We start from the raw sequence: 19,292 nt of genomic DNA on the forward strand, positions 1-19,292 counted from the left end.
TACGACATACGTTGACTTTCAAATTCAAATTTGGACCTCGATCATTTAATGAAACAATATGTATACCTACATAATAAAATATGCATTAAATTAGTTTTCTTGTACTTCATTTTTTTATTAATGACAAGAAAAACATTTTTTTTTTATTATTTTGTAAGCACAAATTTCTTCTCGGCAGTAATTTCACACTAACATGTGGGGTCAGCAAAAGTTGCCAACAAGTATACCCATCCCACTCTCCTACATTATTAGTAATCTCGATATTCATATTTTCGCCGTCACACATTCGTTAATAGCTTACCATCCCTTAGACATATTTCCGTTTTCTACCACTCCTAAATCTTTCCATTTAGTTAATTGTATTAATATTCATTCTTGCGGTCGATATTTCGAGCCGTGTTCCTCAGTAACGTAGTTATTCGGAAGGTATGGTTTCCATAGACAGATAACGATGCATAATTTTCTTACAACAAATTAACGATTATGTTGTTTCTTTTATTCTTTCACAAGTACATACATAGCTTTGATATTCTATTAACTTTAATAATACCATCGTTGTACACTCAATTTTATTATAATATTTATGTTGACGAGCATTATTAATATAATTAATGCCGTAAAGAAAACCTCGCCCTTGGCAAAGGTGTAACTGTGAACAGACAGAGGAAAATTACATACAACGCATTACGTAAATTTCCATAGAAGCAATTTATGTGATAACTCATAATGATAAGTTCCTTAACAGCCCATTTTCTAGTTATGGTAGTGATAGTTTAGCAGGTAATTAATTAAGCACAAGCCCTGCTATGTGATTCAGGAAATATCCCTTTATAAATACGACTCAAGTTGGACCAATACGACTCAAATTCCTATACGTTAAGAAGCATTTACAAAACCAAGATCAAAAGTGGAAAAAAATAACGAAACGAAACTCGAACGGCAAACGTGATCACGTAAAACGTATCAACTAATAAGATTATAAAATAGAAAAAAAATACAATAAATAAATAAATACATAGAAGCCACAAACTTTTATTATTGCTACGCTTGTTAACTTTAAAACGATTTTAAAAATCAATTGTCTGGTACTTACAACGGCAAGACATTCATTATTCATTAAAAACATTAACGATGTATGTTCCCGCGATATATTGAACATATAGATTAATAAGAATACCTAATGTGGTATGCAGAGATATTGTACAGAGATACACTGTAGTGCATAAAGTTTATTATGTTAAAACAATATCAAACTAGGTGTTGTATACACATATTCAACTGTAGGCGTGACATACAAACTTTTCAATAACAAAATCATAATTTACTTCCAGATATGTTTTTTTAGGTATATTAATATGTGAAGCAAAAACTTTGTACCCTTTTTAACGAAAATTGCGCGTACGGAGGAGTATGAAATTTCTCACACTTATAGAGGAGTGCAGAATGTTAATATTTTTTGAAAATAAGCATCAAATTTTACATTAAATCAATAAATAAAAATATTACACAACACCACCATGTATTTGACACATACACGCATACTTGTTTATTGTCAAACATTTGTTACTGCTTATACTCTGCGGTCAAATTGACAATAGATTAAATATTATTTGTCTTTATTATTATTTGTCTAAAGTGTAGTTTTGGCGAAATCTGTGATTATAGAAATGTAATACGAGGGCTGCACTAAAAGTATCGGGAATGGAATATTTCCACTGTTCGTCATATTAAAATCTTTTTAATTGAAAACTCCTTGGTTTTAAAAATCGAATACCATTTATTTATTTAAAAAAAGATTCTCAGTGTTGTCACGAGATTTTGTCAAACTTGTTTAGTCGTTGAGAAAGTGGAATTGACTCGAGAAAATTCAAGAGCGATGATTTATTATGACTTTCGAAGTGGTTTAACACAAAAATAGTGTGTTGACCGGATGATTTCTGCATTTGGTGATGAAGCCCCATCCAAAACCACAATTTATCGCTGGTTTGCTGAGTTTCAACGTGGACGTGTCAAGCTCAGTGATAATCCCCGTCAAGGTCGTCCAAAAACTGCAGTCACCCAAGAAAACGTTGATGCTGTGCATAAGCTGATTGAGGAATATCGACATGTGACATACCGCGAAATTTAGGCAACTTTAGACATTGGCATGAGTCAAATACAAATAATCTTGCATGAACAATTAGGTGTAAAAAAGTTGTTTTCCCGATGGATACCGCATTCGCTCTGTGAAGAGCAAAAAGCGGCTCGCGTTACTTGGTGCGTCAGAACTCTCGAAAGATTCCACGCAGGATCCTCAAATGCTGTATGCAACATTGTATCAGGTGACGAATCCTGGATATATGCGTACGAACCCGAAACAAAAAACCAGTCACGAGTTTAGGTGTTCGAAAATGAGTTAAAGCCAACAAAAATTGTTCGTTCACGGAGTGTTGTAAAAAAAATGGTGGCCACGTTTGTCTCCAAAACCGGCCATGTTACGACTATTCCTCTTGAGGGACAAAGAACGGTTAATGCAGAATGGTATGCTAGCATTTGTTTGCCACAGGTCGTTTCTGAACTCCGTAAAGAGAACTGCAACCGCCGCATCATCCTCCATCACGACAATGCGAGTTCTCACACCGCGCACAGAACAAAAGAGTTTTTAGAACAAGAAAACATAGAATTATTAGACCATCCGCCGTATAGCCCCGACCTAAGCCCTAATGATTTCTATACTTTCCCTAAAATAAAGAATAAATTGCGTGGACAGAGATTTTCATCACCTGAAGAAGCTGTGGACGCCTACAAAACGGCCAGTTTGGAGACCCCAACTTCCGAATGGAATGGTTGCTTCAATGATTGGTTCCATCGTATGGAAAAATGGGTCAAATTTCGCGGAGAATACTTCGAAAAGCAATAAATACATTTTTAAATAGTAATGTTGTGTCACTTCGTTATTTCCCGAAATATTCAGTGCCGCCTATGTAATAGTCTTTGACAATACTCGTAGAATCATAATAGTGTAAAAACTTATAATTTAAATTAATTATAGTCAAATTTCGACTACCCGGGGACCGCTAATCATATTAAAAAGCCTCTATACATTCATGTTTTGTAAGTCATCTTATAATCCGAAGATAGGTAACGTTAAATCATATCGTGATATGCTATATCCTATCATGATATGCTGTACATCATCTTGTAGGAAAATCGCCTATTTCTGATTAGTACAATTTCTACTCACCATCAGTTTCATAATCGTGTTCTCTAAGCGCCCACGCGATAGGTTCGTAGGTAGAGCTGTTGGCTCGGAACACCGACCAGTGGTCACCAGGAAGCGCGCCCCAGGCAGTTTCTCCAGCACGAGCCAATCGCAATACGGGTGAAGCAGCGTTCAACGTTGCATCCTAAGCGAAAAAATATTTTTCAAGTTTTTTTTTAAATGCTTATATGGGTGGACGAGCGCACAGTCTACCTGGTGTTAAGTGGTTGTTGGAGCCCATAGACATCTACAACGTAAATGCGTCACCCTCCTTGAGATAAAAGATCTAAGGTCTTAATAGTTACAACGGCTGCCCCACTCTTCAAGCCGAAACGCATTACTGCTACGCGACAGAAAATAGGCAGGGCGGTGGTACCTACCATGCGGACTCACAAGAGGTCCTACCACCAGTAATTGACCAGTAAATTACCCGATTTCGGAAAGAAATTGATGCGCAATAAAAAAATTCCAATACTTAATCCACGTTAAAGCAGCTGTTGTTCTGTTAATACTTTGTAGAGTTCAAAAGGGATCGATAATTGAAATACGTGACCGATAACATCCCAACTCACCTTCAACCTCAAATTAGTATGCATGAATAGTGGAAATCCTTTTAGCTGTGCGCCGACCAAGGTCTCTTCGCTAGGCGTCGCGAAGCCGACTACTCCAACGGAATACTCCCGACAGTATTTGTCGAGTAGCTCTCGATTCCATTTATCCATATTGGCATATTTCGACAGAGATTCGAACACGATCACGCCGTAACGCCCCTTGTCCAAAGTGGTGAGTACAGGCAGACTCTTGCCTGCTACTTCAATTTTGTACCTAAGAGAAAGGATATGAATTTGAAATGTTGTTTTCCGATACTTGCAACTTTAGTGTTATGTGTTCTCGTGACCACATGCCGTTATTGGCTTAGGATTGCGGATGAGTCGTAAACGCATCCATCACTTGTGTCATTAACAATAAAGCATACCATATGATATCAGATTGTTTTGAAGTCATGATTATTGATCAATATGTTTTATACGTTGGTACAATATCAAAAATAATGTAAAGATTGATTTCGAACCCGTTTATTATTTTAAATTTCCTATATCTTATTAAAGTAATGTTTTAAATCGTGCCTAAAATTTTCAAAAATGCCATTTTAATTAAAGAACAATATTATTGTAAGAATTTGTAGTCTCCTATATGGAGGTCCATAGCCAGAACACTAACGATCTTTCTTGTGTTAAAGTATTATTGTATATATCAGATTGTTAATGCCACCTCTCGTCTTCAGATAAGCCCACGGAAGATAATTTATTCTTTCTTCTTGAGAACGTACGACTGCTTCGCATTAAAATAGGGAGTTAGTGATGAACATCACAATAGGTTTAGCTAAGCTAAATATTTTAGATATCAGTAAGTTATTCTATACAGTTTTACGTTACGTACGTTAATATATATTTATGTATATACCTGATGAATATATCTATGACAAATAAGTTTTAAAATTGTTCATGGAATACATGAGGGTGGTTTGATAAAATATTGTTAGTTTTCAACAGGAAATCTGACATCGCATATATGGTAACGTTTTTTATTTATTTATTTTTATCATGTTATATGGGTTAACAAGCCCTCTAGTATTCAATGGACCATAGACATGAATGATGCCAACCAGCTTGAGACGTGAGTTCAAAGTTTATCAAATAAAGTCTGTTACATCCTTTTGAAATGGAACGCCTGACGAAATTGCGACAGGAAAGACAGGTTGGGAATACCTTCCCGTGTCGTACGGTTCTAAAAATACACGAACAACTGGCATCAGTTACAGTAGTATTTTTTTTTGTTTGAGGACGAGCTCACCGCCCACTTGATGTTAAGTGGTTACTGGAGCCCATAGACATCTACAACGTAAATGCGCCACCCACCTTGAGATTTAAGTTCTAAGATTTCAGTATAGTTACAACGGCTGCCCCACCATTCAAACCGAAACGCATCACTGCTTCACGGCAGAAATAGGTAGGGTGGTGGTACTTATCTGTGCGGACTCACATGAGGTCCTACCACCAGTGTAGTAATTACTATATTGCGTATTTTTTATGTGGCAATTATAATAATGACTTCATAAATTAATTAATTTAGATTAAGTAACATCATTTTCATTCTACAACCAGAATACATGATTAAATAAATCATTTCATATTGAAAGCCTCGAGACATAATACCAGTATTGTTAAAGAAATTGGAGAGGAAAATAATTGTATGCCTTCGTCTTCAGATGAACGAGCTTATTATTTAAGATCAATACCGTGAAAGAGACGAGAACGTATTTAGAAAACAACACAAAAGCAAATTTCTAAGAGTACAGAAATTATTTTTATTATTGTAATGTTGCTTTTACTTCAATAATTTTCGGATAGAGAATTTTTACGATACCGATGTATTGAGATTGTTCATATTTAATAAACATCTCGAAGATATGATATTAAATTAAAAAAATAATCAAAACATAGCCCGACCCTTGTCGTACAGTTGTACAATTTAAATATCTTGACCCGTCTCCAATAACAAAACGGGGTTCTGAATTGATTGGTTATACCGAAAATTGAACTGTCCAAATATTCGACTTTGGGATGCTTGACAATTTTCAATCAAAAACCTATCGACATTGGTAAAGTCTGACAAGTGCCCCTATTCGATACAGACCTTTAAAAAATCGTTAGTAGGGAAATGCATTGAGCACAAGTAGATTTTTATTTTATTGTAGGTAGCACGGAACTATAGCGAGTTAGTTGCCCTTTTTCTCTTGCAGGGGCAACGTTTCAATTTGGCAAGCGGAGAGTGCTAGAGCCTATGGGAATTGCCACCCGAAAATCGCATTTAGGTACTTATCGTCCAGCATTCTCTTCCTACTAGCTAATGTAGATGTAACACAGAATATCCTGGCGCATAAAATAGCTGTAGCTCATAATATAGGTATGAACTATTCTATAATATCAAATGTGAAGACTACTAACAAGGTTTTTACAAATTTTTCTAATTAAAAATACCGAAAACTCTGTTGGACTTAAATGTTCTTAATTACATTAATTAATGTGCTGTCATTATACGGAAAATAGCTTGCTTTAAAGTAGAGCACACGAAACGATCTACCTCGTCCGTGAACTGAATGCGACGAGGGCTAATTCGCGATAAGGGGCGCGAGTGAGTTCAATAAAGGGGAGCAATGTCACGACGCGTTCGACCTCGGCGACCTACAGCCCCTAAGGATACCATTTCCGTAAATGTACCCGTATAACTGCTTCACAATTAACTACCTGAAGAAAAAAAGGCTCATGAAACTTCTTTAAATTCGAAATATGGATTTAAGAGTCTGACGAAGGCACATTGGGGGTTATCTGTAGACGAAGGGCAATTAACTCTGGTATGTATACACAAACTTTCAATGTAAGCATCGTTTGTTATTTAATATTGTAGTTTTGGGCTGACCCGCTTTATTACTAACATTCGATTGAAACTAAGGAATTTGATTTTCAACATAAATAATAGTGAATAATTAAATTGTTATCGGTGGATAGCTGACGAATTAACTATTTCTAAACTAATTAACTTCTAAACTGTAAGTCATCGTTTTAATTTAATTCAGTAAAAAAAGGCGTATATTTATATAGTACGAAAAAATAAAACAAGTTAATAGTGGCCCCTTCATATTTTTCAAGGTTTGTTTGTGTTCTAAGGGATAATGAGGAAATCTTAACAGTCCGCCTAATTGCTACAGGTACTTTTATGAAATTATCAATTTCTATGTAAAGCAGTAAACTTGTTTTACATAAAAATTGATAATTACATAGAAATTGATAAAACAGTAGACTTGTTTTACATAGAAATTGATTATTCGAACAAAATTGGCGTCTATGTTTACAGAAATTCGATTGAAATAAAATATTAATGAAATTGTAATGTAGTTGAAGTAAAAGCAAATTACAACAAACAATATCGTGATGAAAATTACTCGACTGTATATCCTACTATCTATCTATACGTCAGCGTTCGGACTGACTTAAAGTTAATTCTCAAAAATACTTAATTACTGCACATTACGTCGTTTTGAGTGAAACGAGCGTTAATGGAGAAAGAGGCAGTGAGATAAGGCGGGCTCAGAGGCGACGCGCCGCAACTGGTACGCCTCTAATGGCACTACTAACTAACTGTCGCCGTAACGAGTCACTGCCGCGTCACTGCGGATGACTCCAGACTCACATTGCTTGCCTTTCACATTAGCGAGTCAGCTGTCACACTGTGCTTTACCTTACATTTAATCAATCTTACATGGTTGAATCAAACGAACCAAACTTGTCCGTAGAGCCGTGTTTGTCTTTCAATTATCCATTAATTAGACCGCAATGAATTACTAGGTCGAGGTTATTTGAACAATATTTGGGTCAATCGGAATTTGGTGATTGAAATTTTTCGTAATATAATTTTGATATAGATATTGAATTTGATTATTCAAATTTTCTAATTTCAACGTCCATAGCTATGTTATTTATTAATTTAACTGGTTTATTTTACATTCGTTTAAATAAAATTATTGAACCTAGATTTATATTTAACTGTAGACTTGATAGCTCTCACAGTAGTTCTAATTCCTACAGGCTGGTAGTAGAGATTTCCTAAGAATTAGTTGCGTTTTGGTTTAAGAGGTACCGTGAGCATGTTTCTTAGTGCACAGTTAGTTTTAAGTACTCACATTCAAGGTAATTTAATTAAGGTAGTTTATTTAAGTTTTGTAAAGCCGCTCAGTGCTATTAGTGAGGTTAAAATTAAATTATCTTCCATGTTACGACAAAAAAATTACACTATATTACTTTATAATGATATTCTTTAGAAGTTCTCCTGTTCCATCTAAAATCTTATTATATTAACTTGTAATTCGAATTTAGTCCGATTAAAATTACGGATTTCAAGAAAGGAAACCGCAAAATCGTCTAATTAGGGCTTGGGGCGATATTCTTCATTCGCTTTCAGGGTGTGGACAGACATAGTGTTTTTTTTTCCTACCTATGCTGAGAGCCTGGAGAGGCTATTTCAGCTTTGCCCTAACGTGTAGGTGAGTTCACGGGTCTCAAACCGGAGTGTTGCTAACACTGGCCCTAGCAAGAACAGTGCTTCGTAGAATCTACCACCGGATGGGAAACGCGACCCACTGAGAAAATCCGGCGAGAAACTCAGTGGGTTGTATCTATGGGTTAATTCGCCAGTCCAGCCCTTCGTTGCAAGCGACGGGTTCGACGAGGACGGTGACCGGTGCTTGTGGTGTATTTTATTAAGAACTATCGGACCCGGCGAACTTTGTTCCGCCTTAGAGGTCATAAATGAACAGATTTTATCAAGGTCAATATTTTATTTGGATAATCAATGTAAATTAAAAAAGCAAGTATTTTAATGATTCTTTATTGGCCATGTATTTTAGTTGTTATTATTATTATTATAATTTCTTGTTCGTCTACAGTTCTTTCACTCGCAATTTTTCGAATCCTAGTTACATTACGGCTTCGTCGAGAAAGATTTGATCGTGTTGGTCACGGCATGGCTTTGTTAATGATTACCTATCTCGGCACAATAAGTTAATAGAAACTCGAAACAAACACATCAACCGGTCAACTTCAAAATTCTAATAGACTTACCTAACCATAGACTACATTAGGTTTAGCTGTCAGTTGAGTTTTGTTATTCCATATCAGTTGCGTTTCGTTATACCGCGTTTTATGTCACGTCCCACGGGAACGTGTTAAAAACTATCCTATGTCCTTCTCTTGGTTCTAAGCTACCTCTCCACCAAATTTTCAGCGAAATCAGTTCAGCCGTTCTTGAGTTATAAATAGTGTAACTAACACAACTTTCTTTTATGTAATAGAAGACTAGTTGACCCGGCAGACTTTGTAGTGCCTCAATCGATAAATAAAAGACCTAAGCTTTGGTATAAAATAAACTTAAAGCAAACAAAAGGAATTCGTCCGACGGGGGACACATCAAAAGGAAAACAAAATTGTTATTTTTATTTAATTCCGAGCATTTTCATATTTATCTACCTTTTAAACCTTCTCTGGACTTCCACAAATAATTCAAGACCAAAATTAACCAAATCGGTCCAGCGGTTCTCGAGTTTTAGCGAGACTAACGAACAGCAATTCATTTTTATATATATAGAAGATAATAAGATATGCGCTGTATTTGCGGTGATTTGTTCTAACCAGGAACATACGCTCGAAAAACGAACAACAAGGATATTTCATTCAGTGCCGTTTTATTTCCACTCCGCGATGTGGATGTAGATGTACTCTACGGTCGTAGTGAGAAGAAATGCGTGCGCTGACTGCCTGACCTAAAAATACGAGGAGGGGACAGCTAGTGATAATTGTTATAGTGCAAAAGACAAGACGATCGTTGTATATGTATCGAGCGACTATGCCAGTGTTAGAATCTCAGAGAGGTACCAATTTTTCTTACAAAATACAAATGTATACATTCACAAATGACAATCAAATACGAAAAGAAAAGTTATAATCTAATTATAATACAACTGAGACTTAAATCTCAAGCTGGGTGACAGTATTTATCTTTAAAAAAAAACTGCTATAGAAATTAATTCAAATTAACATAGCTTTTTGAAAAAACGAACTTATTTGTTTTAAACTCTACTTAATACGATCTACTTCATCATAAATCAGTAACAGCATCTGTGTCCTTAAGTTTTGAATTATACACCGAAACGTTTCGAGTCACAACTCATGATGCAGAATAAACTTTACGTGAAGTTTGTTTATCTGTACAAGAGCACCATCTTGGAAAATTAAGATAAACTTTGGAAATATGAGTTTTGGAAAAAAAAAGTATAATTGTTACACAGTTAATTGTGTAGTCTTTACTATTAATAGAAACTTAGAAAAATCGGCGCACGTTGGTAATCTATTGTTTGTCGCTCATGATGAAAAAAAATTAACTGCTTGAAGAAACAGTGTTCATATTTTATTTTCTCAATTCTCGTATACGCGAAAATTAAACGTCACATTTTGTTGCAGATACAGATACAAATTCCAAAAACATTTGCAAAACAAAACTTGCAGGAATCTCGAGAAGGACCGTAAAATTACTATGCTTATTACTGCCCAATGTTTCATTGCGTGCGTGCCTAGCCATCGCGGACCTCACTCAAGCTTGAAAAGATTACACATTCTGTAGTACAGAAAGGGTAGAAAATATCACTCCCTGCAACGACTGGTAAACAGTGAAAAAAAAGAAGGGGTAGTAAAAAAATCACGTTCTTGATTTACGTTTAAGTGGTCTGCAAAAACTTTGTACTCCTTTTTATGAAAATTGCGCGGACGGAGGTGAATGGAATTTCCCACACTTATAGAGAATATAGAGAAAGAGTGCAGAATGCAAATCTTTTTTTTTTAATTATGCATTAAAATACTTTAAATCAATAAGAAATACATTACACACTACCATATATTTGACACACACTCGCGCATATTATATGCTCTTTTGTCAAACTTTTTTTATTGTTTAAAGTGGTCTAAAGTCTGTACTTAAATTTAGAATAGATTAATATTGTTTGTCTTTAATATTATTTGTCTATAGTGTAACCTTGGCGAAATCTGTGATTATAAAATCTTTGACAATAGAACCATAATTATGTTCAAACTTATAATTTAAATTAATAATTATGATCGAATTTCGTCCGTTGGGCGATCACTAGTTTATGTAATGTTTTGCGACTCGCTAACATGATAGCACTAGTTAATTTAACGACTAGTTAATTTAACTGTAGGCCGTTGTGTCAAATTTTAGTAAATTGAAGTTAACAGTGGATAGTTATAACATGTACCATACATGGCCATAGAATAAATAAGTGAAAGATATATAATATACATTTTATATGAACTATGATATTCCTGTTATTGGATTTTCTTGTATGATGCATTTTAGCAAATAAAAAGTGAAAATAAAATTGGAAACGTTTTTTGAACCCATGTTCAAATGTAAACCCATGTCACTTTGTTAACATTAATATAATAGGCAAATATATTATAATACATAAATTTATTTTATTAACATCACACGTGGCAGCATAAATTTCATTTTTGTTTTTCGTTTGATGGATTTTAATTAGGGCTTATTTATCATCACATCACAGTTAACTATTAAAGCCCATTAAAAAATTAAGATACTAACAATTTTAATCAATGAAATTTGACTTCCTGGAAAGGTTACGTCAACATGTTTGTTTATAAATTCACTAGCTTTTGCCCGCGACTCCGTCCGCGTGGAATAGTTACTTTGGCATAACCCTAAATTTTACCCCCACTTCATTTACGTAGTAAGAGAAAAAAAAAATAGAATGTTAAGGATATGTCCAGCAGTGGACGTCCATGGGCTGATAGAATAGAATAGAAAAAAAAGGAGCTATTTAAGCCCCGATTTTGAATCATTCTTTATTGGTGCTCCACTTGTATCGGTCATACCGTGATGTTATAATAATATAGCCTATAGCCTTCCTCAATAAATGGGCTATCTAATACTGAAGGAATTTTTCAAATCGGACCAGTAGTTCCTGAGATTAGCGCGTTCAAACAAATAAACTCTTCAGCTTTATAATATTAGTATAGATTAGCGGATTCAGATAATACAGATGAACGAGGTTGTAAGTTGATGTAACTACCCTCAAAACTATAGTAAAAGTTTATTAAGAAACCGAGAATCTAGAAAAAAAAAAGCTGTTGCCAGTTTTTTTAAATGTCACGAATAAATGTACAATTTATCGTTGACATGTCTCTGTATTTCGTGGTCGTTATATTCGAATTCGTATTTTTAGCTTGTTCTTACGGGAATTTAATAATTTTGTTTGCATAATTCGATAGACGAGCACGCCTAGATGACTAGATAATCCCTACTAAAGACAACGCTAAAATGAAACTCATGAATTCTGTATAGTCTATACTAATACATATTACAAATCTATCTATACTATATAATATTATAAAGAGGAAAGATTTGTTTGTTTGTTTCGAATAGGCTCCGAAACTACTGGACCGATTTGAAAAATTCTTTTTCCATTAGAAGCCGACATGGTCACTGATGAACATAGGCTACTTTTAAAAAAAAAAAATTATTTTATTTTTTTGCTTTCATGTGTGTTTTAATGTTTCCGAAGCGAAGCGAGGGCGGGTCGCTAGTACTAATTATAAAGAGAAAAGATTTGTTTGTTTGTATTGAATAGGCACCGAAACTATTGAACCGAATTGAAAAATTCTTTCACTGGTTGGAAGCTATACTATTCGCGACTGACATAGGCTATAATATTTTTTGAAAAAAATTAGCGATCCTTACTAAAACTCCAATAGTGTAACCCAAGGTGTAAGCAAATTACCTAAAATATTCTTTACATCGCGTGCCCTGCGAAAACTATTGATGACATAATAGACTAAAATAATGTACTACGACTTTGTAGAACACATTATTATTTACAAAAAGTGTCGCGACAGCATATGTCTAACTATTATAGTTATGCCGCAATAAGTGTTCTTTTGTTTAAACAAAATAAAACAACGTCAAATATCGTTGAAATTTTTGTGAAGAACGGACCCGGAGCGGGCCGCTATACAAAATAAATACACTGCCTGGATTCAATCCACTCTCACGTGTATCATCAACAACTAAGTCGATCGATTTTAAAATGCTTTGGTTGACGAAAAATTATAAAATGTCTTTAAAAACCTCCATCTTCCCGGTTTTTTGGCTCGAATGGAGCATAAAAGAGTTTGTAGATTAGACTGAAAATACATAACTTTTTAGTTTATACCCGAAATCGACATTTAGTATTCCGTTTTGTTCTTCCTCTAGAACTAAAGGATTTTTTGAAATAGTGTAAAATGTACTTTTACTATGCTTATACTATATTCTATTCATAAGATTGGTTGCGGTATACGACACCTTTATACGAAAACTATTGCTATGTAAATCACGTATTTGCTATCTTGGCTGTCAGCGGCAAAAGTCCATCGACTGGCGTTTTTGGCAAGAAATAACAAACATTTTTCGGGTTAAATTAAAATAGCACGCCCACTTTACTATGTACATAATATATGATGGTGTTTAAATATATATTTGTATTCTTAGCTAAGCGTTAAGAAGCATTCGACTTTTTATAGAGTGCGTGGGCTACACATTTTCATTCGTGTAACTCCATCGAAAGCTAGCAGATACGAGAAAATCCCTTTTCATTTGCTTTAGAATATTATTTATTTGGTTTCTGTACTTCAACTGTTTGCCGGAGTCAGGTAAATAACGGCGTCAAAGTAATCTTGATCTCAAATATCTTATATTGCTGATTAAATTGCCTTACAACGCTGATATTCCTGGCTGACAGTGAAACCTCCTTTAAGTTCAAAAGCATTAAATATCGATTGAATTATGTCAACGGGTTCCGGTAACTTAACACCAGGTGAGTCTTGAGTTGGTGGAGAGAAGTTAATTATATAAAAACTTTTCTCTCTTATAAACCGGAACGGTGTATCACACCAGAAATAGCCAAGATAACTAACTACACGAGTTCACAATAGACCCAACTAGAAGAAATAAGTGTTTATATTGTTAATGGGACGGGTTGTGATTGCCATATAATCAATATCCATGAATAATTCAAATCTTTTAATGCGAGGATAAAACAAACACGGCCAACAATCACGATCGAAGCCTGCGAATCGTTCGAATTCCTCCTAAAACATACAGTACGCCTTTTGAGGAGTAAACTGACATCTTAAAGGGAGGTTGTCTTACCTTATACGGTTGGCGACAAGGAGCTCGGCGATGTCGCGACCAAGTCGTGAGTAGGCCGATTCTACTATAACAAGTACTTTAGCGTCGATACGAAGTCGGGCGTCCGAACGATGATCGCGCGCAGCTTGCTGTTGCGAAGCGAGCAATGAACACTGGGTGAGTGGACGCGGGATTCGATCTCGCCACACTAAGCTATTCAAAAAAAAAAAAAACAAGAAATATATTAAATTAATTATAGAATGATAGACATTTTCTACTAAGATGGAACACGCGACGACGATATGTATTTACTTCCGTTTAAGTTAAAATGACTTTTAAGAATTTTAAGATAAACAATGAATTTTAACTATGGCTAAATTTTAACATCAAATTTCTGCGTTACAAAAAAATATATGGAGAAATCAATCAAGCACCGCTAAAGTTAAGGCCGCATTTCAACATCCGAGCAGAAGCCACATCAAAGCGCCATTAAGGTTTATCTCAATAGCGTAAAATAAATAAAGGCAAGAATTTGCGGAAATATTTTATCCGTAGGCAGCTGAAGTCCTCTGAGCCGCGGCTGAGACTTGTGGCTCTTTGCTTTAATGAAAACCACGTTTCAACCTACAACGAAAAAATTTTAACGACGAGTTTTATGAGTGTATTGCAAAAGAAACGGATTTTTTTTTTCGAAAATTGAAAAAAGAACACTCTGTTATACCCATTATAATCGAAGTTAAATATATAATAATTTTTTTTTTTAAGTGAAAGCGAAAGAAGGCGATCTGAGGGCTCAGCTCATTGCGTTCCGCTAAGGAATTCATTTCAAGCCCACTTTTTGTGAGAAACATAATTATCATAGCGCTGCGGAATACGGAATCTAATTTCAGACATTATACCAAATTGAATTTAAGTAGACACTATCAAACACTGAAATAAATAATCCTCCACTCCGTGGTGTTTTCTTAAGCTTAAGTCCTTAAACCAAATTTGTAGAAACGTATCCAAAACAGCGGGTAATAATTGTTTACCATTGAATGAATCTACTTGCATGCTTTCTACAGTAATGAAATAAGATTTACCTTGATTAAATTGAATATGAAATTTCGAAAAGGGCACATGTCGCATATTTTGTCAAATACGTTTTTTCATATACATGTAGTTTTGAGGCTTACCTACATCCATTTTATAATAATTCCAGTAATTTTCAATTGATAATTAACACTAAAATATATCTCAAAAGTTAATATTTTAAATTTTACATTGCTTTAGAAAATAATCAGTTTTTTTCATTTCCTGAACATTTTACATTTTCAGAGATGTGCCCTTTTCGAAATTGCATATTCAATTATAGTTCCACTTAAAAGGCAAAATGCACTTCTAGTTGGATAATTCAATTAAATGATAATAAAACAATACCTACTCCTTTAAATGAGAACTTCTTTGCGGAGCAGCTTCCTTTAATTAGGCAGAACACAAGTTTTGCTATAAATCCTACCTAACCGGCGAAACTTACCAGCCCCGTTGCTCATCTTAGCGGTGGTAATTTTAAGCCGATAAAATAAAATATTATGGTCCAAGCTTCGTGACGTTAATTTTATAAATTTACGTTGTAAATAACTGAGAAATGTAAAACGCTGCTTCCTTAATTTAGCTTTAGAAGCTACTTTTCGCAGAGTTATTTATATCAATGCTAACACATAACAATACTAATATATATGCAATTTTTTATCTAAGCATTGACGTTACTACTATTAACAAACATACAATTTTATTTTAGATACACGTCATATAGCTTTCCACTATTATTTAGTAACAATGATCAAAATGTTAATTCATTGTAAAGGACGATTATTAAATGTGCTGCTATGAAACGTTAAATAAAACCACGAGAACCAATGACTAACCCCGATATATTACCGAGAGATATAAACGACGATGAATGTTGTTCGAACACGATAATTATGTATTATTAATTCATATCAGCAGCGTGTTTTCTGTCGATAGGTAAATTGGATTTTGTGCGAACGAAGCATATTTAATTGAGAATTTTATTCCGTAATTACCAAATTTTCAGTTAACATAATTCAAACGTATGTAGATAAATTTCATAGTGAAACTTGTAACAAAATTTACAAAAACAATCCGAGATTAGCTGTACTAACCTGGTCAGAGGTATTGTGACATAATAGGAGTAAAACAATATGGTGAGGACGGATAGCAGCATGACGCCAGCGACGCATTTTCTGACGTTGACGTGGCTGGCCAACCAGAAGCAACACCGCGGCGCTAACGTCTTATGGTTATGCGAGTATTCGCCACTCCCGCACTCAAGTAATGGAGCGCGAGCGCCCCGGTTTTCGCCCGTCATTCTTAACATTTACACACACCACTATATTTACACTGAACAGTAACACTTAGGCCTCTAAGGAAAACACTTCTAAACGTCTCTATCTGGGCACCCTAACAGCTGCGTTTGTCCTTGGTGGTGACGTTTTCTGTCGCCACCTGCAGTGTTTCCACATTTCATAGCGCCGCGGTAGGGCATGAGAGTGCGCGTACGCGGGGTGGCAGTATGCGCGCGCTCCACAGTTTATGGCCATCTCGAGCCGACCAACGCGTCAGTTCCCGGTTTAAAAAGGCCGCTGACGCATTTTGGCGGGTTGTGCTCATCACGGCGATGTCGTTCGCTGTTGCTGATAGAGCCTATGGCATCCGTGTCTGACGCCATCCACACTCAGCAGGCCCGTCGGTCATCGATACGATTCTAAAAAAAAAACAAAAAAAGTAAATTAATAAAATATTCTACTTTTTACTTAAACATATAAGTTATCGATCCCATTAACGTAAAGGTAGGTAATAACTAATACTGTACCAAAAAGGAAAATTGAACACTGACAGAATTTATCAACATGAATCTCTTTGGTTCGTCGATTCGTCAACATTACGGACGAAAGTCATTTATATTGTTAGACTCACATTGAAATACTACTATGGTCGTGTCGAATGAATAATGAAAGTAATCTTTATATCAGTCTAAAAACTTTTTTGGGGTCTAAGAACGCTGAAGCTATTTTTTTTTTTTTGCTTGAACCATTGATTTCAATTACAAAATCAATGATGGCATTTAGGTTACGTTGTCTGTGCATCTTATTTTTATCTTCAGTTAATCAAACTGCTGCCACAGAGAAAAGTGTTTGAAAAACACTTAATTTACTGAGGCACAGTAAACGATGTTCTGTCAATTTCTCTGTGTTCGTTGCTCGACCGACTTGATAAGAAATTTCGAGAATGTCAGTCGCCGTCTTCAGTAAGCGAACGAACCGTAATCGAGGGACTGGAGCATATGTGAATTTCCTCAGTAAAGTCCATTATATAGACATTTCTGGGTTGTAATGAAAGAAAATTTTGTGGAAAGAAAATGTAAATGGATGGTTTGTTTTGTATCAATCGACCTAAAACTTTTTTAGTTATTAAAACTGGTGAACTTTGATTTAATTGCGTTTATCGGTTGATATTTTGTATATCGAGCTTGTTTTTCACAGCGTACCTTTCAACCACGACAGCAACCTCCATCAGCAGACAGGAACGCGCCTAGAATCTGTGATTGTGCGTCCTTTGAATATTAACTAGCAGATGATCCGCTGCTAAATGAACCACAAAAGGTCTTGAAAGGTCAATTAACGAGCTCACCAAGCCGCATGATAGTTTTTTTAACTTAAATTTGTACTCACATCTTCATTTGTTATGTGTGAAGGTTCCCAGATTTATTTATTTAATTTTTTTGTACCAACAAAGTTATCATCAATTCAGAACATCGACGAATTAACATAGAAGACAATTAGACAAAGAAGAAGTCAGCGTGGCCTAAAAGATAAGACGCTCGGTCTATTTATATCAAGTTATGCACCGCTGTTCGAATCCCGCAGGCAGGTGTACGAATTTTTCTAAAGAAATACATACTCAACAAATGTTCACGATTGACTTCCACGGTGAAGGAATAACATCGTGTAATAAAATCAAACCCGCAAAAATTCAATTTACGTAATCAATTTTTGGTGGTAGGACGTCTTGAGTTTGCATGGGTAGATATACTGCCGTGAAGTAGCAATGCGTTTCAGTTTGAAAGGTGGAGCAACCGTTGTACTGTAAAATCTGAGAACTTAAAATTCACGCTTCAAGGTGGACGGCGGCATTTACGTTTTAGATGTCTATGGGCTCCGGTAACCACGTTAGACCAGGTGGGCCGTGAGATCGTCCACCTATCTAGGCAATAAAAAAAAACATATATTTCGTGTCTTACAATTAAATCAGTACAAGCGGATAGCTCCGAGCGACCATTAACGAAGACCCTGCTGCCGTGGTATGTAAGGATTTTAGGATAGATTAGATGAAATTAGATACTCTAGCAACATTATCTTCAGAAAGTGAATTAAAAGCGTACTTCTAAATCACATTTAATAATAATACCGTTTAATTTCGCGTTTGTTTTCTTCATTTGATATTTTCACGTTTTGAATACTCCAGTTCTGTGGTCGGAAAAGTCCAGTCAGTTAGTTACCAGTCTACGAATCATATATTACAGGATTAATTCGTTTTAAAAAGAAAATCGTTTCAATTATTATTTTGAGAAATGCCACCAGTTCAGTGTCAGTTAAAATATTTTGCAAGCATTTCATTGTAAGCGTAATTAATACGAAGACAAACGAGCAAGTGTAGCGTGATGAAAAAAAACCCAGGGAGCTGTTAATTAAAAGCCGAGAAAAAGGTTTAAGAACGTTTATCTGGCTGGGTTACAATTTTTCCTGGGACGAAATTTCGGAGAAAGAAATGTAAGGACAATGAGTGGCTTAATTGGGGTGTACTGAAGTACGGTTGCAATTCATCATGGCCCATCTATTCGGAAAATTCCTTTTTTTTTTAAATACACTTGGCTATTTAATGAAAAATCAAATCAATGCCCGAACAGATCCAAACTATTGTAATAGTTGTTAGAATTAAGAGACATTGTCAAAACCACGTAAACCGGAAACTGGTTGACAATATTTGCGATATGTCGATATCTATACTGACACGGAACATTACACGCGAATCTGTACTTAGATACCGATGCATTAATCTCATTACATAGACCAAGCGTTAATGATATGGACAGGTTATCGACCGGAACAATATATGGAGCTGCTGAAATTAGTTATCATCTTAGTATATCCTCCATATTTCGTACAAAAATTGACTT

At 35.3% G+C, this 19,292-nt stretch overlaps 1 protein-coding gene across 2 annotated transcripts in view; it reads right to left on the reverse strand.

The window, feature by feature from the left end:
* Nucleotides 1-19,292, reverse strand: part of LOC101743047 (bifunctional heparan sulfate N-deacetylase/N-sulfotransferase) — a 103,670-nt gene that overhangs the window by 34,583 nt on the left and 49,795 nt on the right. For both annotated transcript variants that reach the window (XM_012695350.3, XM_004931907.5), the window contains exons 2-5: nt 16,219-16,820; nt 14,075-14,266; nt 3,814-4,066; nt 3,224-3,386 (exon numbers count right to left, since the gene is read on the reverse strand). In XM_012695350.3, the coding sequence (XP_012550804.1) occupies nt 3,224-3,386; nt 3,814-4,066; nt 14,075-14,266; nt 16,219-16,433 (823 nt within the window). In that variant the 5' untranslated portion in view covers nt 16,434-16,820. The remainder of the gene's footprint in view (nt 1-3,223; nt 3,387-3,813; nt 4,067-14,074; nt 14,267-16,218; nt 16,821-19,292) is intronic.

The sequence above is a fragment of the Bombyx mori genome, chromosome 22 (assembly GCF_030269925.1).
Source record: "Bombyx mori chromosome 22, ASM3026992v2".
Classification (NCBI taxonomy): Eukaryota; Metazoa; Arthropoda; class Insecta; order Lepidoptera; family Bombycidae; genus Bombyx; species Bombyx mori.